Below are 26738 nucleotides of genomic sequence, written 5' to 3'. Positions count from 1 at the left end.
CTGAAGAACAGAAAACCTAAATGTCTCTGAAGTACTTGGCAGATGCTCTTGTGACAGTGAATATCTGTGAATGCCTCAGTAGGAGAGCGTATCCCTAGCATGATTTCTTTATCAATTAAGTCTAGGTAAAACAAAACAAGTTTTATGAGCACATTACAGATTTCCTAATCTCTGTTGGCATCTGCAGTTGTTTGTGATAAGGTGTGTCTTCAATGAATAATTAATACCAATAAAGCTCTTAGTTTCATAACACAGGTCAATCTAACAAATGATTGACTAGCAAACATTGACTGACACAGCTATGTGACCCAAAACCTGCTCTTGAGCTAACACAGACCTTTGGTATATAAACTCAGATTCTGACAGCCAGAGTCACTCCCTCTTGTGCCACAGATGAAAATGGAGCTCCTGGGAGGAGTCACTGTTGTCCTCCTGGTTTGCATTGCTTGCCTGCTCTCCTTTGCAGCATGGAAAGGAAGGTCTGGAAAGGGGAAGATGCCTCCAGGACCAGCTCCCCTTCCCATTCTAGGTAACCTGCTGCAGGTGAAACCAAGTAACATGACCAAAACCCTCCAGAAGGTAAGGCCACGTCTTCTTCTCTCTTTCTGCTGTAGGCGAGAAATGTGTGGGACCTGTGCATGGGGTCAACCTGTGGCTATGGCTCAATAATTTGCCATTCCAGAGGAGCAGAAAAGTCATGGGGATTGCAGCTGCTTCCCCTCAATGCTGTTGCCATGTTGTTCAGGGCCTGATAAGTGGGATCAACAGCCACAGCCACATTTATCATGCGAGAACCAAATCTTGGTATTACCAATGTGTGAGGCTAACTGCCTGCTGTGGGAGGCAGGAGCAAGGAGGCTTTCCCACTCTTCCTCACTATATGCTCCATGGCCACGTTCTCTCTTGCCTTTTTACAGCTCAGTGAAGAGTATGGACCTGTGTTCACAGTGCACCTGGGCTCTGACCCAGTGGTGGTGCTGCACGGACACGATGTGGTGAAAGAAGCTTTGGTCGATCGTGCAGATGAGTTTACTGCCAGAGGACACATGCCAATTGGAGACAGGGCTAACAAGGGATTAGGTATGTTTGCTGACTGAGCTCCTTCTGAAGGAGAAGGGAAGGGCTGAGGATGTGTTCAGCAGATTAGAGCTGGAGTGTACCTTGCATGAGGGAAAACTGTAAGGGGTGAGTGCAACCCACCTGGAGAGGGAAAGCCAGAGAAGGCTACAGCCACTCAAAGGGTGTGAGGTGGCAGAGAAGGGGAGCCAGATTGCTCTCAAAGATGGGCAGGGAAATGGCAAGCCACCGGCTGCAGCAAGGGAAATTGTGTATGGGTGAGTGATGAATTATTCACAAGGATGTTGGGTATGTAGTGGAGAAGGTCAAAAGTAGGCAGTTGGACTACAGAACCTCCAAACCACAGTACGCTCTGATGCTACCATGTCAGTGCTCTCCAGGGACAGGATTCACTGTCACCATGAGCCACTGTTCATCTCACATGCAGCATGGCCAAGACAGATCTTTCCTCTTCCTTCTTCTGCAGGGATTGTTTTTAGCAACAACGAGCTATGGTTACAAGTCCGACGGTTTTCTCTCACCACTCTGCGGAACTTTGGAATGGGGAAGAGGAGCATTGAAGAGAGGATACAGGAGGAATCTGACTACTTGCTGGAAGAGATCAACAAAACAAAGGGTACAGTCCATTTTTAATAGATTTTATATTTGAAAAAAATAGGCTGTATTAAGGGAGCTCACAGCTTTAGCATGGAATGAAGTTCCTATGGATTTGGTCCATGCACCAGCTATCCCTCATTACGAAGTCGTAATAATTTTGTGATCATGTTTTGTTCTGTTTGGAGGACCCTTCTGTGTCACTCAGAGACTGATCTGATATTTCCACTAAAAACCAGAGTTCAGATTAACCACAGTAACCATAAGTAGACATACAACATTTCATGGGTTTTTTTTTTAATAGTCTGTAACTTTTCTGAAATCACAGGAACACCTTTTGACCCAACCTTTATGCTGAGCTGTTCTGTCTCCAATGTCATATGCTCCATCGTCTTTGGTAGACGATATGATTATAAAGACAAGAAGTTCCTGGCTCTGATGAACAACATGAACAACATCTTTGAGATGATGAACTCCCGCTGGGGACAGGTACATTCAGTAGGCATTTCACAGTGGCAACATTCTCCCAGGGGAGCAGGAGGCTCCTTCCCAATGAAGTTCCATTTCAATCTTCTAAGTAGGACCCTATCAATGCTCTGCTGCACTGAAGGCATTTCATTCAAGCGCAAGAAACTCCCTCACCAAAGCTGGAATTGGCTTTGCCAGCTAAGTGCAGCTTCCCAATAGTCCTGGACACCTCTCTTCTCCACTTCTAAGGTTCCTACTGCTACTGCTACAAAGCAAGCCCTGCCGGACTGCCCAGCCTCATAGTCCTTCTGCTTGGCTCAATTGACAGGGTTGTGGCATTCCTGGGCTTTTGGGTGACATCAAAAGATGGGGCAAATTTCAAACTAGGGACTTTCCTGTTTCTTTCCTTCCAGCTCTACCAGATGTTCTCAAATATCCTGGATTACCTGCCTGGCCCGCACAACAATATATTTGGAGAATTTGATGCTCTAAAAGCCTTTGTAGCAGAGGAGGTGAAGTTGCACCAAGCCTCCCTAGATCCCAGCTCCCCTCAGGATTTCATCGACTGTTTCCTCTGCAAAATGCAGGAGGTAAGGAGACAGATGGCCCCAGCTTGTCCTCAAACACACCTATGCTGAGTCCTTCCCTCTCATAAATAACACAGACATGGGGATAACCCCTTCCCAGTCAGCTGTGCAATGGGAAAACAGCAACAATACCCCAGATATTGCCTGTATTAGGGCTTTTAGCTCTGGGTCTGCGTGCTCACCAGCCACCACTACCTGCAGCTGTTTGGAGAGGGAGAGCTTCCTCTGCTTTCAACAAAACAAAGGGACTTTTTCAGTCTGGTCTTGCAGACCAGTCTGGAAAGCATTTGACACAGCAAACAAGCAGTAGAGTGCCATTCAGTGCACAGCTTAAAAGAAGGCTGGTATTGAGTTTACTGCTCAAGGTAGCATTGCAATGCCCCAGATGGCTGCTGCACCTTAGCAGAGAAATGCCACAGCTCTAGGAGAAAAGGAAGGTCTGGAATGAGAAAGGGCCACTTCTCTCAGCTCAGCCAGAGGAAAAACAAAAGCCTTTTCCTTAGGAGAAAGATCATCCCAATTCCAGTTTCCACATGAAGAACCTGATAACAAGCGCTTTCGACTTGTTCCTTGCTGGAACTGAGACAACAAGCACCACTCTACGATATGGGCTTCTAATTCTTCTCAAATATCCAAAGATACAAGGTACCTGTTTGTGACCTCTTCCTCTCTAGCTATTCTCCTGGGCTGGGCACATGACTAACACCATATCCTCCTCCCAGATTTTCCCTTCATCTCTCTATCTCTCTCTCTCTGGGAACTTGACTGTGTCCACATCTTTCTTTAGCCAAATCAATAGGAGAATTTTCTTTGCATGGGCAGCAGTGGAGTTCCAGTTAACATCAAAACCAACTTAATGCTCCTGCCATCTGTGATTTGTAAATAGCTTGCAGCAACCTACTTAGATAGGTTTGGTTTTATTTACCCATTTGATGGTTTGTGCCTCCTGACAGAGAAAATTCAAGAAGAGATTGACCAGGTAGTAGGAAGATCAAGAAAACCCTGTGTGGCTGACCGGACCCAGATGCCCTACACAGATGCTGTGGTCCATGAAATCCAGCGCTTCATCACTCTTATCCCCCTGGCTCTCCCTCACACTGTGACCAAAGACACCAGCTTCAGAGACTACGTCATTCCTAAGGTCAGCTCCCTCAAGTTCAGCAGTTCTTAGGCTGTCAGTTACAAGCCACAAGTTAGAACTGTTGTGGCCTGACCTTGTTTTCACCCAGCCCTTTGTGAGGGTTTTGTCCTCAGCAGCTGTAGCTGACTTGCACTTCCTTGTTGATGCTCCATGGGCCAAGACTAAAACGGAAGCTCTGACCAACACTTTTGTTCCCTTGCTCTGCAGATTTAACATTTGCTTTAATAATGCTGTGCTGGAAGTACAGTGGGTTCACAAACACCCAGAGCAGTGATTCTTCACACAAAAGGCAGCAAAGTTGAGGAGCAGCTCACTACCATCCAGGATAGCCTGTGCACATGCTTGGGAGCAAAGTCAGTTGCTGGTTATTGAGCACAGAAAGACTGTGAGCCACAAAATGCTGTAGGTAATGTTTGCATTGAATGAACAAGCCAAACCTGCTGGCTCTGTTCTAGCACACTTCCTGAGGCAGTCTCTGCTGGCCACTGCCAGAGACAGGCTGGTGGGCTGAAGCAGCCCATGGCTTGGCCTGGCCCGCTGCAGCAATGCTCGTTGCTTTTCTGGATGACTGTGGGCAGCTGGGAAACAGCAGTACGTGGGCTGCTGGTGGTGTGATTTCCAGCTCTCTGTGTAAAATCATAAGGCAGGACCCAGAGAACTTCAGAGTTACCAGAAGAGAACTCTTGTGTCATCGCTGCTGAATACTCCAGCCCCTGTTAATGGCTGGCCAGGAAGTGGGAAGGTAGAGGATTGTAGCAGGAGAAATTTGTAAGGAGAGGGGAATTCCACAGGAGCTTCTTTTCCACAACCTTGTGTGCTTTTGATATTTTGGACTCACAGAAAAGAAGGGGCATGGTGCATCTACAAGCATATTTATGTGAAAGACCAAGAAAGAGAGGAATTAGGTGGGGTGTCCCCTGATGACCAGAGCAAGGTGAGGATGAATGTTCTGGAGACAAGAGGGAGAATTCAGGAAGAGCAGCCAACAACTGCTGTGACATTCAGTAGGGTCTCCCTAAAGCTGCCTCCTCTAAAGAAGGGTCCCCAAAGGGAAACCAAAGGCACTGGTAGGGTTATACAGGGAAGCACAATCTCAGCTTGGCAGGCAGTCAGATTGAGTGATCTAATTTGCCTGCCTTTCATGTTCTGCTCTTCTTGTATTACTTCAGGGCACCACAATTTTCCCTGTCCTCGCTTCTGTCCTCCATGACAGTAAAGAGTTTCCAAACCCACACGAGTTCAATCCTGAACATTTCTTGAATAAGAACGGCAGCTTTAGGAAGAGCAACTTCTTCATGCCCTTCTCAGCAGGTAAAGCACAGGTTTGTTCTTTTCCTCTCTCTGTCAGCATCCTCCTCTGGTGACCACCCTAGCCTTCCCTGCAACACACAACTGCCTCTTCCCAACGCAGTCCTACTGGTGTTTCCTTGGGGCTCACTGCTCTCTGGACTACTCCTCCCTACTGCTCCCATCTCCAGTGGCATCTCCCATCTTTGTCAGGCCTGGCGAATTAACACATCCCCTGATAGGAATTGTCAATGTAATGACGTGAATGGGATCCGCTGGCACTAAAATACCTGTCACCTTCCTACACAACCACCCAAGTTGTCCTGAACAAATCTTTTTGTGATAGCTCCACTTTTCCCCCAGCACCTTTTAAGTACCTCTTAGGCTACATACAACCATTCACCTATCAATAGGCGCAACCTTCCACTTTCTCACCTGTGCTTTATGTCACCCTGCTCTCTCTCATCTTGACTCCTGTGATGTCCTCTACACAGTTGAGTCTTCTCCTGCTCCTGTTCTTCCTTCACACACCCATCCAAACTGTCAGGGGTCTTTTGCCAGCAAATTCTTCTCAAGAAAATGTCCTCGATAACCCTGACAGTTGTCTCACTGCTATGGCTGTGTGTAGTAAACAAAGCTGTGCAACACAGCTGCTTAGTACAAACTCTGCTCTACTCAGAAACATCCATTGAATTCTATTTGCTGCTTTCACTTTCAGGAAAACGAATATGCCCAGGAGAGGGCCTGGCACGAATGGAGATATTCTTATTCATAGCCACCATCTTGCAGAACTTTACTCTGAAGTCTGTTGTCAATCCCCAGGAGCTCAACATAACCCCAACTCTGAGTGGGACAGGCAATGTACCTCCTGCCTACCAGCTCTGTGCTGTCCCCCGCTGAAAAGCACTGAACCACTCTCCAGTGTCCTAAAGCTGGCTATTCCTTCACATCATCTTTACTAAAATCAACAGCAGGAGCATTGGCCCACCTTTCCCAGGCCTTCAGGAACGCAGTCCAAACATGGGCACAAAGTAGAGACCTCTGAAGCCTCCCAGAACTCCACCACACCACAGGAGGCCCTGGGTGACACTGCAGCCTCTTGCACTGATGCTCTGTCACAGGATCATTGAGCACAGTGGCTGCATCAAACAGCTGGTTTTCACACCAACACAGCTCCCGTGGCTGCTCCCGCAGCACGTGTCCCACCAAGACCTTGCTTTGCAGATGGACAGTGCTGCATGTGTGTACATTCATGATCCAATAAACAAAAAACTGTTTATGAAGATTTGAGCTGTTATTTAATTTGGGGCAGTGCCCACATCTGCTGCTGCAGTGCAGAGTAGGTCTGCAAAGCCTGTGGTCAGCACACTGTGGGAAGGGCTGTCCCTCCTGGGCAAGGATCCTGCCTTTGTCATCCACTGTGCTCACTGCTGCTGCCTGCAAGGAGCTCCAGAGCAGTCACAGCACACCACCAGTCTGGAAGGCTCACGGTGCTGGAGGGGAAGGGTGTCCTGCAGCCTGTCTGCCAAATGAAAAGAATGCATTCATGCTTTTTGCAGGCTGATGCAAGGAGATCACTTACCTGAGCATTGGAGACTGCAACCAACTCTCTGGCAGCTCCTTTCTACCATCAGTATCTCTGAAGGGATTTAGATGCTCTTTATTAAAATGAATTCATTTAGGAAAAGGGTAGTGTCTCTTATTTCCACCTCCAGTTACAATTTGGTGCCCTTCTTTCAGTAAGAGGCCAGATGCTTTTCATCAAAATATTCCACCACAGATTACTTTCTCTTGGGCTTTTTTTGTTCCTGTGGCCTTTGGTTGTGTCTGGATGTTCAGTTTGTTCTGTTTGTCTTGATCTTCATTTACATAGATACTTCTTGTCCCCTGCATCATGGTCATATAATAGTCCTAGTGGCAAAATATAATTCCTGTGACTGGTTGTCACAAGGCACTCAGAGACCATGTGAGTACTGCAGAGAAAACAGTGTGCAAGAATTCTCACCTCCCTTTGGAAATGTTTAGTGTTACTTTGATGGAAGTATCACATTTGCCCACATCTCAGGTCCATCCCTCCTTGTCCCTCCATTTTTTCCCATGAAGACTACAGCTCTAATGCTTGTCTACTCTAAAACAATGGCAATGCATTGCTGTCTGCTCCTCGGGGATTGCAACAAATGGACAGATGTGCAAGCAGAAACAGCAGTCATGTATGAGACCCAGGCACAATGGGGAGGAGATTACCTTGAGGTTTCCATTAGTCTAAGGCTGTCCTTAGAGCCAGTCCTGCAACTCAGCAGCATGTGTGCTTTGCTCAGAACAAGTTAAAAATGACTTACATCTGGAGGTCTTAGAGGGGATGATTCATATTCATGTCCTTCCTGCCCACTGGGATGCTGATTCATCTGAGGCAATGAACAAAACCGTGACAAACAACATCTATCAACAATTCACAAACAACTGGATGAGAAGCACAAGGCAGTGAGAAAATGTTCTCTTACTAAAGAGCTCCAGAACACAGGACATTCTCAGGGGATAAATAACCACACAAGGGATAATATTTGGGATAATATTCAACATATCCTAAGCTGGATGCAATAATGCTGTGTCATTTGGAACAATGACAGTGTCCTCTTGACACCTGCCCATAAGAATGACCTTGCAGAGGTCACCTTCATAATCTAGGGCACCAACCTCCTCTTTGCTCCAGCTGCCCTAAAACCCAACAATACCTCTAGGACAGAAAGGCTGGGGGCAGATGCTAAAATCCAAACAGGTATTTGAAACCATCTCTTGCACTGTAAGGAAAGGCAGAGCTAATGAAGGAGCAATGAGTTTGATTGATCTGGTTGGGGCACAGAACGGAAGGGTTAAACACCCCCACGGAGCTCTTCAACCAATAGACAGGTGGTCCAGTGGCCTCACCTCTCCTGCTTTCTGACCTCCCCCCCCTACTCCCATCCACAGACCCAAATCCCACTCACCATTTCATGCTTCTCCATGAAAAATCCCTGCATGCAGTAACAGCAGACTGCCCAATGCCAGGGTTAGTGCTCCTTTTAGGATAAGCTTCTCTTCCTGCTAATACATGCAGGACCTGCAAAGTGGAAGAGTTGATGGCATTTCTCTTGGGCTGACTCAGACAAACTGGCTGAGTCCCAGAACTTCCAGGCTCTGGCACACACCTGGGAAGCTGGGCTTCAGGGCACTGGAGCCTCCATATCTTCTCTACCAGCTGCATGGCAAATAAGGCAGCTTCTGGTTCTAAGACTGCATTTAGAATGAGGCACAGAGGGGAATCCTGCTTTTGCTTTCTAAGGCTACCACCTCATCTGCCAGAGCACTTGCTGGAAATGCCAGGACAAAGCGGAAGATCTCTACTGGCTTGATGCCGAGACCAATGAGCCTGTCAGGTCTGAGGCATCATTCTTTGTCTGAAGTTGTGCCACTGGGTCATACTGTGCCAAGTACTCGGGTGCAGGAGGCTACATGGGGATGCTTATTCCTTACTTCATCTCCGTTGCTGCTTTGCCTTTGGGAACAGCTGGGAGGAAAATCAGATACCACAAAGGTTTGGGTAGCTGTGACACACACCACAGAACTGTTCTGGGTAGTGGAACATAAATGAATTAGGGAAAGAACACAGACATGGTCCTTTGCAAGCAGGGACAGAAAGAGGAAGAAAAGCACTTCAGGTGCTGCATTAGCAGCATTTTGCTGCCATGGACGGTGGACTAAAACTTTGCAATAAGGAACATCTGCCTCGTCCTGCTGTCCTTCACACAGGAGTTTCAAGTCTCTGGGTCTTCGGCACCTGCTCCTGAAGGCCATAGGCTGTAGTGTAGCAAATGAGCTAGTCCTTTGAAAAATACTTCGGACTAATTCCCAGATCCCTGATATTTACCACTGCAGACCTGCATCTCAGCCCCCTAAAGTGTGAGTAACACATGTAGCAGCAACACAATGTAGCCCTTTGGCTGGCCAACTTGTTTCTCTGCCCCACTTTCTAAATGTTCCCTTGATTGCAACAGCCAATTCCTTTCCTAAAGGCCCACAGGAAAGTTCTTTCCAGGTATTAGCAGTAGACCCAAACAACAGAACAGACCCACGTTCTGACCCATGGCAGAACAAGGAATATAATAAGAAATTTCCTCTCCTTGAGGAAGTGGAAAATGCATGCATACAACAGAATGTACATCTGAATCCACAGTCTTTAATGAATGCAGAGATTTGTTCTGGACACAGGTACATTTGTGATTGTCCCCACACCCTCTTCTTCTCCCCCTCTAAAAATTATTTCAGTTAGTGAAATGTAAAACCACACAAAGACCAGAATACATATGCACACATCAGAGGGTTTGACAATTTTTTTTCTTAAGAAAATTTCACTCATTTAGAATTATTGACTGTAAAGTCCAGTCAGTACAGCAGAAATATTCTACATAGATCATTGGTTGGAATGCACAGTACAATATTTGTGAGCACACTGTCAGAAAAGACACCTGGATGAACACTAACAAGTGTCATAGATCTGTCAAACCACATTGCAAGCATCTGCATCAAACCAGTCTAGGGAGTATGGGAAATTACCAGAACATGGAAAAGAGATGTTAATGTACATGGGAACCTGCTACAGTCACTTTTCTCTAGAGTCATCGCTGCCACTAAAAGATCAGGAAACTTGAACTGCTGCTTGTCACCTGAAACTTTGCTTCTGTTTCACAGGGATTGATGTCACAATTTTATGTCCAGACCTGAGTTACTGTAATTTTGCTTCAACTGGAGCAAAGAAGAGAAGGAAAAACGTACACCCCATCTAGCAGAGCTCACTTCCCCAGACCTGCATGGTCAAACAGCTTGAGATCAGAGGTTTTGGCTGTAAAAAGGCCACAACATTTGAAAAACTAAACAAAGCAGTGCTAAAATAAAGCAAACGAAAAACCCAAAACTAAAATAGAGATAACATGATTTTATACAGCCTGCAATAAAGCTATAGTCAATGGTACAGTATTGTTCACATTACACTTATTAAGGCTTTGACTACTGGTCTTCTACATGCACATTTTATATACATATAATCCTCTGTGTGTATGTATAAATTACTTTACTTTTCTTGGTCTAAGCAAGAAAATATTTTCATGCATTTGCTTATCCTAGTATTCACAATACTTGGCCCATATTCTATTCAAGGATTTCTGGAGAGGGTTGGGTCTATTTATTATCCATCTGAAATGCCCTTATCTACAGGATTGTTATTTGTGCCAGACAGTGGCACTGGCCCCACATTTCTTCACAGTCATACACAAGAGAGGAGGTGCCACTCCAAAGCCTGACAGCACAATGGTTATGTAAACATAATAATCCTTGGATTATAAATAGTTTATTAAAGCTAACATACCTCAGCTTTTAGCTCATAATTGCCCATGAGTGCCTTAATGAAACATTCATAATTATTTTTTTTCCTCCCATGTCAACTGCTCAGTTACAGTGGTTCCCCCAAAACACACTTTTTCTTTTTTTTTTCTGAAAAAAAAGCACAAAGCTACTTGTTAATTCTTCAAGCCTGTGGCTGCGTAGCTCTCACAAGCAAACAAGAACATGTCTGAGCCTTATAGCTCTAAGTGCTCTAAGTCAAGTCACCACCTCACTTGCACCCTTGCTGTGAAGTTAAGAGACTGGGCCATGCACCAGTGACAAATGGGGAGGAAGCAGAAACCAGAACAGCTCTTCCATTCCTAGCCCCATGCCTGCAGCTTGCACGTTTGACAGGTTCCCAGAGATCACCAAAGCTGACTGGTAGCATGGCCTGTCTCTCCGCCTCAGGGACGCCCCGACTTCCCCTGCCCCAGCGTTTTCTTCCGCGTGATGTTCTGGCCAGCTGAAGTTGCAGAGCACTCCTAGGTTGTGGGAGGGAGCTCTGGGGAGAGCAGCTCCGCTGTGAAAAGGAAGGGCTCACAGGGAAGTGGTAGTACAGAAAGGAAGCAGTGTAAAGAAGGCTGAGAAAGCAGGCATGGGTGGAGTGAGAAGGAGAGATTCCTTATTTAAGACAGGGCCTAGACTGCTGCCACAGCCCTCTGGGCTGCCTTGCACGGTGCTGTAACTGGAGCATGCTGTCAGCACTCCTGTTACTAAGCCTTGCCACCAGCACACAGCTTTGCCTTGCATCCCACCACAGCATTTCCGTGTCAGCCACCACCCTTGCCTTGGGCACTGCATTGAAGTACTTCCATTCAACATATACCATGACAATTACTACAAACCAAATACTGGGTCCTCCTCATTGCCTGGAATCTAAGTAGCTAGAAGAGACTGTCCCTGTCCCCTGCCTTGCTCTCCACTCAACAATAAGCAAGACAATAATAGAGAGGACAGAAAGAGTGATGCAGGCACAGCCATCTGGTTGTTCTCTTATTGCACAGAGTAGTTGGGGCAGGTAGGGGAGAGTGGGTGGCTCACAAAGTCCTTTGAAAAAATCCTACTGGATGGCTGTCCAAAACACTTGCTCCAGAAAATACGTTCAGACAGCTCATGTGGATGCTTGGGAAATGTCACCTAGAAACAAGATATGCAAGAGACGAAGGCTATTCTCAATTCAAGTTCAGTCTTCATTCAGCCCCATGGCAAGTTGTGCAAAATACAATGTTTATGCCCTGGCAGGTATGATTAAAGACAATTTTTTGGTCCTGGGTGGGTTAACAAGAAAGGGTCATGCTAATAATTGCAGAGGCAAACCTTTGAGACTGGATTTAGTTTTAGTTACAGAAAATAATGTACACTGCTTTTGGCCAAGTGCACAGAAGCCTTAAAAAAAAAAAGGACAAAGATCACAGTTAAATGTCTCAGTCTTCAGATGGGAAATATCTGTGAGGAGGAGTCAAACTATTTTCTCATGTGCAATGCATCCTGAAATTTGGTACTTATGTACTGGGCATGAAATCCTTTCTTGTTGATGGTGTCATCTGTATGGAATCGAATCATAATGGAATCCCCTGCAGAGTAGATTTCTTCCAGAGGCTGCAGAAAAGGGAAGAAGACAGTACACAGTGATCAATTATAGAGACTAAATAACTGTCTGCACCATGACACTTGAGTTTAAGCCCACAGTGAAGACAAATTGCCCAGTAAACACAAAGACTTGAATGCTCAGTACCTCCTGCCCTGATCTGCCTTCCTAAGCATATTCCTTTGCTCTTTATGTGAACTGATGTCAGTTCACTCTACAACCCCAGTCCTTCCAGCTACTTTTTTCACAGGCCTCCTTGAATATTCTCGTTCCAGTCTTCAGGTTTACTCTAATTTGTCATTGTCTTTTCAGGAGAAAACTGGAACCTGCTTGGCAGTTGATGCTCTCCCAGGGTTCAAATAACTCAGGTACTTATCTTACATGACAATTCTGGTTATGTCCCACACTGTAGTGACCTGCTGCAATCTCCTTGTGCTTCCCTTTCCCAGCCATTTTTCATTCATCAGTGTAGGTAGATTGCTACCCAGCTGCCCTGAGCTTCCTCACACCAAGCTGCTCTGCCTTTGCCTGGGTTTCCAGACCATTTCCCCAGTTTTGGAGAGCTTCTTGCACATACCTGGTCCCTGATTGTCTCTCTTTAAATTCAATAAGAAACATCTCCATTTCATTGCTGAAGGCCTAGAGAAATCCAACACAAACCCTCTGATTTCAAGAACCACACACCATTATTCATGTTAGAATCACTCCTGGTAATGAGGATGCAGGTGACAGTTTAGGAGACAGCATGCCATCCTAAAGGCAGCAAGCATCACACAGCTCTAAGTCCCTCCACCATTCACCCTTGCCATAGCATGGCCACAACATAACTTGGCTTGAGCCAGGAAGCAACAGAGGATGAAACTGGCCTTTGGAAGCCATTTCCCACGTTTAGACAACACTTTGATGGCAGTGCTGGGGCACAGCAGCATGGCAGTCTCATGGGCTAAAAAGGACAGTCATTCAGCAAGAATTTTCCAGCCAACACTGTGTAACAGATAAAATGGCTGTGATCTCCTGAGGAAAGGAAAGAAGCAAAACCCAGCCACAAAGCATTCTCAGTATCAGTTTGTGACAGCTGCCCCTATCCAAAAACGGTATGAGGATACTTCCTTGCCACCCTCAGCAATCCCTCTGAAATGACCATTGTCATGGCTTACCCCCGAGCCACAGAAGCGTCCCAGACGGGGTGCAGTGCTGTCGTAACCATCGTAAATCTCCATGTAGTCGTACCCACAGTCAGCCTCCTCCTCTATCTCGAATATCTGGAATATTAGCTCCACCCCATAACCATCTTCAGCTACAATCACCCATTCACAGTTGGCTTGACCTGGGTAGTTGTTGTCCCCAAACTGAGCATGAGAATACAGATCCTTAGCTTGTACTTCAGCCTTTAAGAGCCCACCACACTCTGAAGGGAGAAAAGGACACAAAACAGTCTCTCAAAGTTCTTACAACAAAGACTCATCCCACTTTTGAGTCAGTCATGGGCAGAGAAGACCTCCAAGCTTGAAGTGCAAAAGGAAAGGTAATTAAACACTGCACCAAACTACAATAAATCTGTGAATTCTACAGTTACCTATGAATCCAAAGACACACAGAGCTTAGAGGAACTTGTTTATTTTTTTTTTGTACAGAACACACATGGAAAGAGGTGATCAGTTTAGACTGGCAGGATAGGGTTCTTGACACATACTCTGGGAAATTTTATTGCATTAGACAGCAATCACTTTGCTCTTTGTATTAGTCCTGTAGACGAACTTCTGACCCCAAGTATTTTGTCAGCAGGAAGCAGAAGCACATCAGAAAACTGGTGACCAAAACAATCCTTTTCTGCCCGCGCAACGCACAAAAGTAGCCCTGTGTTTGTGCAGAACGTGCGTGCTTTAGCAGAGTTTTCCTGCAGCCAGTGAGGAAAACACTTATTCACCAGTGTCATGTGCACGGCTACTTCGAGCATGTTTCATCTATTTACAGTGGCAGGGATTTCAAAGAAATGAATGTTGGCACAACACGCCCACCTCTGTGCTGCCACGAATAGGAGGATCAAGCTGCGTCTGTCCACAGCACCGCTCTGCTTCTAAGATAATCAATCTAACGTGGGCCTGTTCTGAGAGTGGGCCAATACATGGGCTAAATTGCATCACCTCCTTTTCCAATGGCTGATGTGGAACAAAAGGGATTGTCGCTCAAGCAAATACCTCCAATTTAAACAAAACAGCCTGAACAGGAATGTCCAATACCAAGAGAATTCTGAGCTGTTATGGGAGCTGGTATTTATGGTATGGCACTGACGGCAGTCTGGGAACTGAATGTACACCACTTAAAATTTAGGCTAAGCTTATTTAGGAGAAAAGTGTGTCTGTTTTTACCTTGTAATAAATGTAGTGAGACTTGATGACATCTTCTGGCACTGGGGTATTGGCAGGCAACCAGCTTACCTGTGCTGTGCTTTGCCTGGAAACCTCTCCTTTGCACAGAAGCATCAGAGTAAAACCTGAGGAACATCTTGTTGGTAGAAGCCACCACAGGGTCTGGTTTCTTGCTGCCACAGAAGCGGCCAAGGATAGGTGACTTGCTGTTGGGCCCATCATACATTTCTAAGTGGTCATAGGCACATTCTTGGTGCTGCTCAATCTCAAACTCATTGAAGGTCTAGAGCAAGAATATGGAGAATTAAGACAGCTGTACATCTGACTATGCAATTTAGCATAGGGTGAAATGCCAAGTGAGAAACAGATCAAATGGCACATCTGTCCCACTCTCCCCACACACTAAAACAGAATAATGTGCTTTCAGACAAGAGTGATCTCAAGCTGGCAAAAGTCAGAACTCTATACCAGTGTGCTGTGTTGCCTCAGCCTTGCTGCTTCACGTGGGTGCATGACAACAGTTATCAACTGCAAGCCTTATTTTTCTGGCTGGAAATTCTGCCCAGCACACTGGAAGGGCAGTTCTGTAATATTACTTCCACTGAGTACAGGGGTTATTTCCCCCAATACATGGGCCATCTGCACAGCTTTGGGCATATCTTGCCATTTGCATCAGGCCATGTTGTAAAATGGGCCTGACACCTCTCCCTCAGAGGGGCTGGCTCAGCCACCACCTGATGTAGATATGGCCCCAACAGAGTGACTCACAAGGAGGGGTATTGGGGTGGGAGGGCATTTATGGAGGGCAATACTCTACAGTTGTCATCTGCTGGAGTCTCCTCCAAGCTGCCTCTCCTCTGCCTTGTGTCCCTCTGAGACCTTCTGCGCTTTTGCAAGCCAGGGTAGCCTTCCAGAAAACTTGGCTCCTCCAAGAGCCCCAAACAGGACCTGAGGGTATCAGCCTCCCACTCACACAGTGGTGGTGGGAAGTCACTCAGCTCCTCACAACCCAGCCTGCTTCTTGCCTCACACGCCTGCTCTCTGGTTACTCACTACTTTCACTCGGTGGCCAGGTGTTGCAGAGATGTCCCAGGTGCACTCTTTCCGGCTGGGATACTTGTCAGGCCAGTTGGGACTGCTCATCATTCCCTCTGCACCACTCAGCTTGTACTCACAACCAGCTTGGGAGAGAGAAATGGCATTGGGGCAAGTCTCACATGGCAACCCTGTAGTGTCCTACATGGTCCTCTCTGCCCACTGAGACCCTCTGCAGGGCAGAGATATGGAAGGCTTCAGTCACCAAACAAGACTTTTAGTATTACTCCATAGTTCTGGTAGGTTTGTCCCATACTTATTTTGAGCTAACCTGGCAGATGGACCATCTCACTCCCCTGGGCCTCATTAACTTAACCTATGTCCTCACACCTTAATCTATTCTCCTGCTCCTTCACCTCATCTGCCCTGCTCCTAGGGCCATGATGTCAACCCCTCCACAGTGTTGACTCTGGTGCTATCTCAGCCTTGCATTGGTTTGCCAGTTTGGAGAGCTTTATCAGCTCATGGAGAGGTCAGACGAGGACCAGAGACCATATACAGGGAAGCCACGGGAGCACATAGCAGATACAGGGGTGCAGGAAGAAAGGTAGTTTTGGCACCAGCAAGTGGTTAGATCAACCCATCCTTTCTCTTCTGGCTCAAACACTATAATTAAATGAAGCAGCAGTGACCAGTCTAATGATGATGTCCCACAACTGCTCCTTTTTCAAGTCCAATTTCTCATCCCCACCCTGTCCATCCCCTGTGGGCAGACAGAGAGCAAGACTGGGGAATGGAAATGGTCCTGTATCTAGCTAGTTTTGCAGCTAGCTGGGGCTTTTTCACTACCCTTGCCTGGTATGCTGTACAAACTTCCTTTCAGCACAGGGCAGGAAGTGCCCTGAACCAAACAGTGTTTGAAGTACCTTGGCATTCCCGAGGGTAGGAGTGGGGAACTTTACCTTCTTTACAGTCATGGCCGTTCTCATGCAGCACGAAGCCATTTCTGCACTGGCACATATAGCTCCCAAAGGTGTTGATACATTCGTGCTGGCAACCACCATTGTCTTTGGAGCATTCATCCTTGTCTGGGCAGGATCAAACCAACAAACACTGAGTTGACAGTGACACAGGCTACTACAGTCACCAGCTGAGAGCCCCATACCCAGGCTGGCAGATAGCAATGCAAACCTCCAACTCTACTGCTGGATTAGTCCATTCAGCTTTTTAGCCCAGATCCTATTCTCTTCAACTGCCTCACATTCCATAAAAAGTATCACAAATGTGTCCTATTTTATAATGTAAGTTTATTGGTTAAAGACTCCTGTTTAAAAGAAACCTAGATCAGCATCTCATTCTTTAAGAACAGAGCCCAGGAAAACCATCACATGAGTTCACTAGCCAAGGTAAAAATCTGCTTTATATTTTCAAGTTCTTATGTGCTCTCATGAGCTTCCGTTTCTAAATAGCTCTGCCTGAGCACAAACAGCCAGGTGATGAAGAAGACCTAAGGTATGAGCTGCTCCCTGAAGCTGAAATATGCTCCAGTGGATCTTGACTCCTATGTGTTCAGGACTAAGCATTCCTCAATCTCACTTTTGAGCACAGGATCTGCTCATGGTTTCCAGTCCACTTTAATTTACGAGACGTTTATCTCTACTTTTTCTTGGGATAATGCCCTCCCCAGATCTCATTAAATTCATCTGTCTTCTCAGTCCCAAATGTATTTCTAGATGAATCACACCCACCTCATCCTTCCTCCTGCTCAATTTAAATAAGTCAAACCTTTAGTCCTGATTCTACTCTGCACCTGTCCTAATTCAAGGCCGTTTTGCCTGATCATTCTCCTTAAAAGCATTAATACTCCTAGGCCTCTGCTGAAGAGATGCCATGAAATTTAATTTCTTCTTCCAAATGATATAGTTAACTTCCAGAACTGCCTGCCAACAAGATACATCACTGACAAAGGATTGAGAACAGGATGAAAAACTTCCACTAGTACACGCTGCTTTGATGGGAATGATTACTATATAGAACACTACTGGAAATTTTCTGTATCTTTTAGTTTCAGAGGAAAAAGCTTTCCTCTAATCTTCTAGATTCCTTTTACATTGCTTCCTGCTGTAGAAGGACTGGAGGCATTGATGGAATTCATGCATCTTGCTGACACCACACTATGAAACTGGACTATACACTGTGCTGAGAACACAAGATGAAGGTAACACAGAACAGAGCAATCTTGCTTTTAGATTTAATGAACCATGTCAGGCTCTGACAGGATGTTGAAGAAAGTTCACCAAAACCAAGAGGTTCAGTCAGAGGAGACAGCTAAGCAAGTGAAAAAATACAGTCACATACCAGAGAAGTAGTGAACTTTAAAGCCTTTCTTGGAGACCGTGTTGTCGGATTTGAACTCCAGTCTCATGTTGTTGCTGTATGATGTGATTACTTCAGGTTTCTCTGAGCCGCAAAATTTGCCATGTAGCTTGGAATCAGAAGCCAGCTCACTACGAACCTCAACATAGTCATATTTACAGACCTGCCAAGAGAGGAAGAGATTTCTCAGCTCTGTGGCCTTGGAACAGAGCATTTCAGAGGAAGGGGACAGAGCAGGAACAGAAACAGCCTTGTACTCAAATGCACTCCTAACTTGCCCAAAATTTCCTCTGTCAGTTTTTTCACCTCTTTGCTTGCTGCCCTGATCTTAAAGGATGGGTGTGTTTTTCAGAATAGCAAAGGTTCACTGAATTTAGCAAAAGGAATTATTTCCACCTTATCCAAGAACCTGACAGTGTTGAATGAACTTTAGCAGCTTCCTGAATTATGAAAGTGCCACTGCTCCCATTTACAGTAGGGAAACTCAGGCCTGAATGCTTTGTTCAAACTCCACCATGCATGGCAGAGAACAGACTCTTTTACTGTTATTTCCTTTACCATTGAAGAACTCTATTTCGTTGTTCATTTCCAACTATTTTCCTGCAAAAGCAGCACTGGGGAGGTGGGAGGCGGGACACCTATTAGGGATGGAAAATACCTACAATTATGCAAAACTAGTAGAGAAAAGAAGCCCATGGGGCTTGGCTGGGGTAGATTATATTTTCTTCACGGTGACTGGTACTGGGCTGTGTTTTGGATTTGTGCTGAGAAAAGGCTTGATAATATCAAGACGTTTTGTTACTGCTGAGCAGGATTTACATAGAGTCAAGACCTTCTTTTGCTTCTTGTACTGCTCCACCAGTGAGGAGGTTGGGGGTGCTCAGGGATTTGGGAGGGGACATGGCCAGGACAGCTGATCCTCACTGACCAAATGGATATTCCATAACACAGGACATCATACCCAGTATATAAAGTGGGGGTGAGTAGAGGGAAGAAGGAGGAAGAGGAGACATACGGAGTGACATTGTTTGTCTTCTCAAGTAACTACTATGTGTGGTGGAGCCCAGCTCTCCTGGAGATGGCTGAACACCTGCCTACCCATGGGAAGTAGTGAACTAATTCCTCATTTTTCTTTGCTTGCATGTGTGGCTTTTGTTTTATCTATTAAACTGTCTTTATCTCAACGCATGAGTTTCTCTCACTTTTACCTTTCTGATTTTCTCCCCCATTCCACTGGGGGAAAGTGAGTGAGCAGTTGTGTGGTGCTTAGTTGCCAGATTGGGTTAAACCATTGCACCCACTTATAATAGAACAGCTTTAATCCTTCCACGCCATACAGAAAGCAAATGCAGACTTCAAGGAGAACAGTCACTGTTATTGGTGTAATTACATTGAGGGTGGGAAAACAACCAGAAGCTCCACCAGTAAAACAGAGCCTCCTCTTCCTTGTACCCCAAGGATTTATCCAGTTCTGATTTAGCCAGTAGTCCCACCTCTGAGATGCAGGGACTGGTTACGTACATCATTGCCTTCCAGCTCAAACACTTCGAACTGCAGAGAGATCCGGTACTGGGCTGGAGCTACCACCTGCCAGACGCAGTTTTTGTTAGTAGGATATTCCTTGGGCCATCCAGGGCTAGTAATAGTCCCATTGAGCTTGGTGATGAAGCCCCCACAGGCAGCTGGAGAGGCAATAAATGAACACAAGTTTTACTTGGTTCTGTTCAGACACACAGATTGGGCCACAGTGATAACTAGCAAATTAATCAGATCTTGGTTGGTGTCACATTTCAAATCCCAGCCTTCAAAACAGGCTTAAAATGTTGGGAAGTGTGAAGAAGACAGAAACTTCACCTGCAGTAAATCACCAGTCAAACACACCCAATGAGGCTATGGCCCCAAGAGCCACCATGTAAGACTTAGCTTCCTTTTTAATCTCTAGCCTTGGGCTTACTGTGAATCAGTTGACTTGACATGCACAACACAGTTGTGAAGTCCAGCTTGGTAAATTCACCTACACTCAGTGCTACAAACCTTACTGTTTTAAGTTTATCAGTAATGGAATAATTACAAGATAATGGAATCATAGGGAAAACATTCCAGTCAACTCTTCACTGGTTTATTATATATGGACTGCATCCTCTCTAGGGAAAGTTGAAGGCAAAGTCAAGACTTAGCTGTATTATCCCATTTCCTTGAAAAATTTAAGACATCTCAGCTTCATCCTCTTGTGGGAGGGCAGGGCTATTACCTCCAAGGAGTAAACCTCAACTTGCTGCAAAATTCTATTTGCAACAAAGCAATTTTTTTCTTTTTTTTCTTTCTTGCTGTTTCTTGAGAATAATGAGATATAGCCCACATCTTCAAAACCCACAGGGATGAAAGCTTTCTGTGTCTTGTTCCCAGCATCATTTTGCATTAAGAGGACTAACCCTAACCCAAGGGAGAAGCTTCAATATAAATAGAGTAGCAAGCAAGTGGTTTTGGAGGAAAAAAAAGCAACTTACTCTGATGTATATTGCTACAGTTTCAAAGACTATCCTTTCTGTTTTGCCCACAAATGAAGTTTAAAATAGGAGGTTAAGACTGAAGTTCAGAAAAAAAACCCTGCCAAGTTATAGCAACTTAGCAACTAGCTTGCTAAAATTGCAAGAAATTATGTAAAAAAGAAAAAGCTTTCAAAAGCCTTTTGCACACACCTGACTGCCCTCACCAAGTTGACAGCACTCTTACCCAAGCAGTTTGACAAAAGCAGAAGTCAGGGCAAACCAGGTGATCTTGAGAGCACCATTGATAGCATGTGGAGCTCCCTAAATGTCCCTACAGACAGAGTTTTGAGACAAGAACAATGGATGGATTCTCAGCACACCAACAGCTGTCTTGTTGGTAGAAGCAACACTTGTTACATGAGATTAACTCTCTAGAAAGCTGACACAAACACCTTCTATTATAGACATGGTTGTTTTTTTCCTTCATAAAAGAGGAAGGGAGGAAAATTCTCTTCAGTGTGGAAAAGCCTGTTTTGCGTGCAGACAAAACATTGCTATTTTATTATATGAAGTACATTCCTTTATGAAAAACAAACAAATTCAGCGTTAGATTGAAATACTTTTGGGCCACTCAATGGTTAGGTTGTAATGCCTACTTCCCTTATGTTGCACTGTGGGAGATCTGGTCTGAACAGCAATCTCTGGCCATGAAGGACAACTGGCTTTAGGGATGATTAGCAGTATAAATCAGAGAATTTTCAGGGTTTTTTTAACCAAAACTTCTTTTTCAATGGAAGATGTTAACAAAAATAAAATAAGCAGTTGCGGGAAAATGAAGTGAAATAAAGAGGCTGCAGGGACAAGGAAAATCACTTCCAAGACTGTTCAAGTCCATTTATAGCTGTAGTACCTCTCCTAGAGTCAGATGGCTCAATCTGTGGGTTACTTACCTTCACAGCTCTTTTTATCAGCTGTCAGCTCGTAGCCAGGCTCACAGGTGCATTTGTAACTGCCCAGTGTGTTCTCACAGTGCTGCTCACACCCACCATTGTCCGGCAGAGAACATTCATCCATCTCTGTCAGGAGAAAAACAGAGCAAGTCGCACTTTCCTGACCACCCAAACACCCTGATATTCCTCATGCAACCCTTCTGGACAGAAGGAACAGAGCCCTGACTGCTGAGCCGAGACTGTGGAGTGGGCACTGCAGCAAAGCTCACAAGTGTTGAAACACTCCTAACTCCAGAACCATAAAGGACTACCATTACTGCTAGTAGCCAACAGTGCTTTTTCTAGCCACAAGCAGGAAGCAGGAAAACACTGTATCTTGTAAAGACTTCATTGCCTTTTGTTCTCATATGACATTTTTTTGTTTTGTTTGTTTTAAATTCCTCACGCTTTTGAGTAACTTGAGCTACCAGGAACCAACCCATTATGGCACACACAGTAATGGAGCTGAGGGAGGTGATGTCCCATGGAACAGCGTGCTGCAAAGGAGCTGGCAGGACATGCAAGTAGTTCTGCCTTTTCACAGGCACATGAACTCTTGCTGTCCTAGACTCTGAAGTCAGGTTCTTCAATCACATCTCAACAACCTGAACTGACATTTTAACATAAAGATAGCTACTGGCTTCTCACCCTGACCCCTGATTCCACATGCATCACTTAATAGATGGTTTTATTAACATGGCTGTGGTGGGTTAGCCTCAGCTGGCAGCCAAACTCCCACCTTGCTGTTGGTTCACTCCCTGGCCTGCCATCCCCTGGAATGAGGAAGAAAACAGGAAGACTAAGAGCAAGAAAGTTCTGGGTTGAGCAGACAAATTATCCACCAATTATTGTTCTGTTCAAACAGACTCAATTTTGGGGAATTTAACTTAATTTACTGCCAATTAATATAAATATTTGAGTGCTAGTTTAGGTATGAGGAAACCAAAACTGAAAACAAATACGTTAAAACACTTACAGAAAACATCCTTCTGTTTCCCTTTCCCAGCTCAACTTCACTCCAAGCCCCTCTCCCTCTGCCCCTACAAGTTACACTCAGCCCCTTTAGCAAAGTCACCGGTTGCAAAGGCAGGAGGGGATGGGGAGCCACAGGCAGTACATGACCCTGCTGCTTCTTCTCGTTCTTCTCCCCTGCTCCAGGTAGATGAAGTTAACACTTCAACCATATAAAAACAGGCTTCATTGATACAAACAATTTGTTGCCAAAACAAAGATAAGTAACAAGAACAATCCTAGAGATATCACATGAGTTATACCTGACTGGGTGGACCTGAGGTAATTGTGCTCTGTATCTTCCTGGCAATGCCTCTTGGGTATGGACCAATGGCTTACCCTCTAAGCTGATTGCAGGTTTATTTTCTCTGAAAACTTAGACATTACCATTGCATGGTCTTACAAAGCATAGCATTCAATTCCACCCTTAACTCTGATTTTTTTAGGCTGAGTTATTTTCTTTCAGTGTTGTAAGACATTTAATCAAAGCTCTATTCCTTTCCTTCTTTATTAAGGCAAAGCTTACCCATTGCTCAATCAGCTATGAGAAGCAGTCTGAAGAGTGCTTACAGAGCCATCTAATTTGCTCCCTTTGCTCATGAAGTGTCTCACAATCCCCTGGATATGGAGGTAAAGACTGCAGACTTCAGATTCCAGCTTGAAACTCCACATGTAGCCTGCACATGTGTCTACACAGCTTTTGCACACAGACATCAGCTCTGCCCACAACGCAAGCTGGCTGGAAATTGTGCAGCTATGACTACTGTGATGCTCGGTTCAAGCAAAACCACTTTGCTCCTCAGCTGAATTTATTGGCATGGACTTAAAAATGCTTTAACCATCCACAAGCTACATGGTTTCTGGTTCAATTATGAGAAATCCAAGCAGACACTGAAAGATCTAGTCTGCCAGCAAAAACTCCACAGAAAACACCTGTGTCTCCAATTGCACTAGTGTACAAGTTTACACATTTTTACACTAAATAAAAAAAAGAAACAAATTTATTTCTGACTATCTGTATCACAGAGAAAGCACTTCAGGTTTAGGTGTATAACTTTCTTCCCCTACAAACTTGTAGGTGAAACGCAGACTTTAGAGAATGACTTTCTGTGTCTCCATGTAGTGCTAATCTTGAGAGACATCTCTGCCACAGTCAGCCTGCACTGTTCACTCCTGAAAGGGTCAAAATATCTTTTGGAAGAAGTATTCTCTGTGCCTTTATGTAACTTGAGAAATTTAAACAAGGAAGTCTAGGTACTGTGAGGCCTGTCCAGGGACTGAGATCAAATGTGACAGTATTTGCCAGTGATCTTGCAATCACCCTTTGTCACAGTCCATTAAGACCTCTCAAATTTACGGGTGAATATAATCTGTGAATTAAATTTTATTTACTTTTTTTTTTCCCACTTAAGTGCATGGTTTAAGAATTATGGGTTATAAACGATGACATTTTATGCCTTGAATGGTGAATAAGTGAATTCATAGGATAGACTAGTCTGAGCCAAGGGGATTGAGCCCTGACATGTTTGTTTGTTTTAAGTCTTAAGTTCATGAAATAAAGTTTAATTCACAGAGTACATTCTCCTGAAAATTTGAGAAACCTAAATGGACCATCACACTCTTAATATGAGACAAAGTCAAGGTAGAAATAAATAAAGGACTTATGCAATCCAAATATTGGCATTGCAGCTATTATTTCTGTGCAAGTGCCACTGAACCTAAGATAAACATGACTGTCTGACCCTCAGCAGCTCCACAGATATTTTCCCAAGCAGTTAGATATTTGGTTCTTGCCTCTATCAAGTCACCAGCATGCTGGTAAAGGACCATTTCTAGGGTCCAGCTCTTAAAAAAAAAAAGAAAAAAAAAAAGAAAAATCTTAGCCTTACATCTTCCTGAAGAGAATCTCAGTTTAGGAACACATTTGTCTCCTAAAGGTCTCAGTATTCTTTTACTGAGACTCTACTTGCATTCGGATTTACCCTCTCTCCAGAAGTTTCTTTTGGACTAGAACTTAAGCAGAGAGCTGTTTTTAACAGTCCTTGTGTAGTATTAGTACTTCTTTAGAAATGTCAGTGTTCTCTGGTATGGCTAAATGGAGATGACATTCCATCCAGCTGTGCAACATTTATGCTGACACCAGCCCAGCAGAGTTGAGTCCTGTCCTAATGAGGGAGGAGGTGTTTCTGCCTCAGCATCAACCTCCTCTACAGTCTCAAAGCAATTTGTACATAAACTCAATATTTGCAAACAAACTGTTCCAAAAAATCCTAAGTACACGTAGATAGAATGATAATGTGTGACTTGATAGATAGAATTAATTGATTGGTGGATGGCAGTAGCTTAAGGGATGAATTGTCCCCAGCTTTGACTGTGAGAGGTATTAGATCACATACCTTTAAAGAAGTTTGCTGCAAAGCCAGCTTTATTGATGGTTGCATCAGATGCAAACTTCATCCATACTTTGTTTGAAGTGGATTTGATGTCTTCTGGCTTCTCGTAGCCACAGAAGTGGCCGATGAGTGGGCTCTGTTCAGTGAGGCCATCTCGGATCTCCAGGTAGTCGTAAGAGCACGCATCGTGCCACTCAATCTGCAACAGGAAAAGTGTGTGTCTGTACTTCACTAGTAAGAGCTCCTCCAGCCAGGCTAGTGACACAGTGAGATTTTGGCCCCAGACCAGCTCCCCGGACAACTGGCTACAACTAAGTACTTGCTGTGGCTGCCAGCGAGCTCTTCTGCAGTTCAAACTGCATTCGAGCCAAGGCACATCTCAGCTCTGCCACTGTTTGTGGCTATCCTGCAGTGAAACCCAGTCCCTGACTATCTACAAACTGCTCTTGCAAGAGAGGCTGTAAGAACAGTGCAGAACAGCTACAAACAAAAAGGTTCAAGGAATAGCCATGGGGAGATAGTAGTGTCAGCCCTTTACAGGACAAACATGGTGAGCATACACAAGCCACAGGAGCCTGTGGGATAGATAAGATTTATGCACCAACCAAGGTCCTGCCCACTCCTGTCTGTGACTTAACATCAGCAACCAGAGACTGATCACTGGCATGTAGCTAAGAGTGTAAGACATCCTATAATGAGTAGAAGAAAACTTTTTGCGACCTCTTCGAAGTCTGTCTGCCATCCGGGAACATGATGTTTCTTTGGGGAGTCACATCCTACAATCTGACAAGTCTCAGTGACACCAACAAGGGTTTTTTGCCTGGATTGTGATAATTTACTTCCATTTGACCAGAGTGAAAATTTAAGGACTCACGAGTCCCTATCTAACATCATCAACACTTTTGAGTCCCTTCTAATTCCTTCAGTCTAGAGTAACAGTTCTTGAAATCTCAGCATGTCTTGAACTTCAAAAATCAAAATCTCTGAGCAAACATCTGGTAAGGTAAATAGTACTCTGAAGTATTCAAAAGCATTTTTTATTATTACTATTATTATTACTTTCTTCTTCATTTTAAAGGGTTTGTAGAGGCAAAATAGTACCTGTAATATAATATGCAATGACATTTCTCACCTCAAAGGCTTGGAATGTGATTCCTATGTGAAAACCCTCAGAAACTGTGATCTTCCAGATACACTCTTTGGAAGGTCTGTAGTCATCTGGGTAATTGGGAGATTGGATCTGGCCAGCATCTTTGTGTATTTCTCCACCGCAAATAGCTTCATAAAAAAGAAACAGCAAACTCACAAGATCGCAAGTTTCTCTCTAGGTAAAGCCCGCTCTGTACACACCTTTCTCATCAAATCTGTTTCAGTATTGCTTGCTATACAAAGGCAACACACAAGTCATACACATTTTTACAAATCTAGCATTTTGTCTTATGTCTCCTATCTTGCTGTCCTAATGTCCTCAGAAGGTGAGCTCACTGGGACAGAGATTTTTTACAAATTTGTGTTATTCATACTCTTGCTCACCTTCATATCTGCTTGAAACCTGCTACCAGCACTAAGAACCAAGAAAAGCTGGGGTGAGGCTGTGGGGGAGAGAAGTTGCAAGTCTAATCCCGCCACACGATGGCAATATTAACAAGCTCAACTTGAGCTGTTCACTACCAGACCATCAGGCTGACTGCTGTGCGTGAAAAATTAAGTTTTAGTGCCAAATATAAGAGTAAGTTTAAATACCAAAATAGAAAATTTAATGGAAATCTAGTTTAATACAAAACGAGTAAAGATCTTGAAGACAACAGCAGCTAAGCAAAATTATCTGCAAGACTATGTAAAAAATGAAAGTAAGATGACAGGCTAAAACCTGTGTTACCCATGATGCACCACACACATTTACAAAACACATGAATGTT

General features: G+C 44.6%; 2 protein-coding genes across 2 annotated transcripts in view; one reads left to right on the top strand and one right to left on the bottom strand.

Annotated features, from left to right (window-relative positions):
• The first annotated feature begins 362 nt into the window (after window positions 1–362).
• Window positions 363–6437, top strand: LOC128791516 (cytochrome P450 2C19-like). Its single transcript, XM_053949235.1, has 9 exons — window positions 363–579; window positions 918–1080; window positions 1544–1693; window positions 2000–2160; window positions 2553–2729; window positions 3230–3371; window positions 3680–3867; window positions 5037–5178; window positions 5873–6437. Exons 1-9 carry the CDS (start codon window positions 394–396, stop codon window positions 6052–6054), a joined length of 1491 nt encoding a protein of 496 aa, XP_053805210.1. The 5' UTR covers window positions 363–393; the 3' UTR covers window positions 6055–6437.
• A 2928-nt stretch (window positions 6438–9365) lies between these two features.
• TLL2 (tolloid like 2) overlaps window positions 9366–26738 on the bottom strand; it is an 84980-nt gene continuing 67607 nt past the window's right edge. Inside the window, exons 12-21 of the mRNA XM_053949288.1 lie at window positions 25952–26097; window positions 24823–25018; window positions 21377–21502; window positions 19459–19619; window positions 17920–18100; window positions 16524–16649; window positions 15580–15707; window positions 14596–14809; window positions 13315–13565; window positions 9366–12168 (exon numbers count right to left, since the gene is read on the bottom strand). Of these exons, the coding sequence (XP_053805263.1) occupies window positions 12034–12168; window positions 13315–13565; window positions 14596–14809; window positions 15580–15707; window positions 16524–16649; window positions 17920–18100; window positions 19459–19619; window positions 21377–21502; window positions 24823–25018; window positions 25952–26097 (1664 nt within the window). The 3' untranslated portion in view covers window positions 9366–12033. The remainder of the gene's footprint in view (window positions 12169–13314; window positions 13566–14595; window positions 14810–15579; window positions 15708–16523; window positions 16650–17919; window positions 18101–19458; window positions 19620–21376; window positions 21503–24822; window positions 25019–25951; window positions 26098–26738) is intronic.

Source organism: Vidua chalybeata, chromosome 8, assembly GCF_026979565.1.
Source record: "Vidua chalybeata isolate OUT-0048 chromosome 8, bVidCha1 merged haplotype, whole genome shotgun sequence".
NCBI classification, from domain to species: Eukaryota; Metazoa; Chordata; class Aves; order Passeriformes; family Viduidae; genus Vidua; species Vidua chalybeata.
This window is presented reverse-complemented; position numbering and strand designations above follow the sequence as displayed.

Bases quoted from the DNA above. Each gene is read 5' to 3' on its own strand.
- LOC128791516 (XM_053949235.1), top strand. From the start codon at position 394: ATGAAAATGGAGCTCCTGGGAGGAGTCACTGTTGTCCTCCTGGTTTGC. The intron at 3,868-5,036 runs GTCAGCTCCCTC...GTATTACTTCAG, and splicing joins GAGACTACGTCATTCCTAAG to GGCACCACAATTTTCCCTGT. The intron at 5,179-5,872 runs GTAAAGCACAGG...TTTCACTTTCAG, and splicing joins CTTCATGCCCTTCTCAGCAG to GAAAACGAATATGCCCAGGA.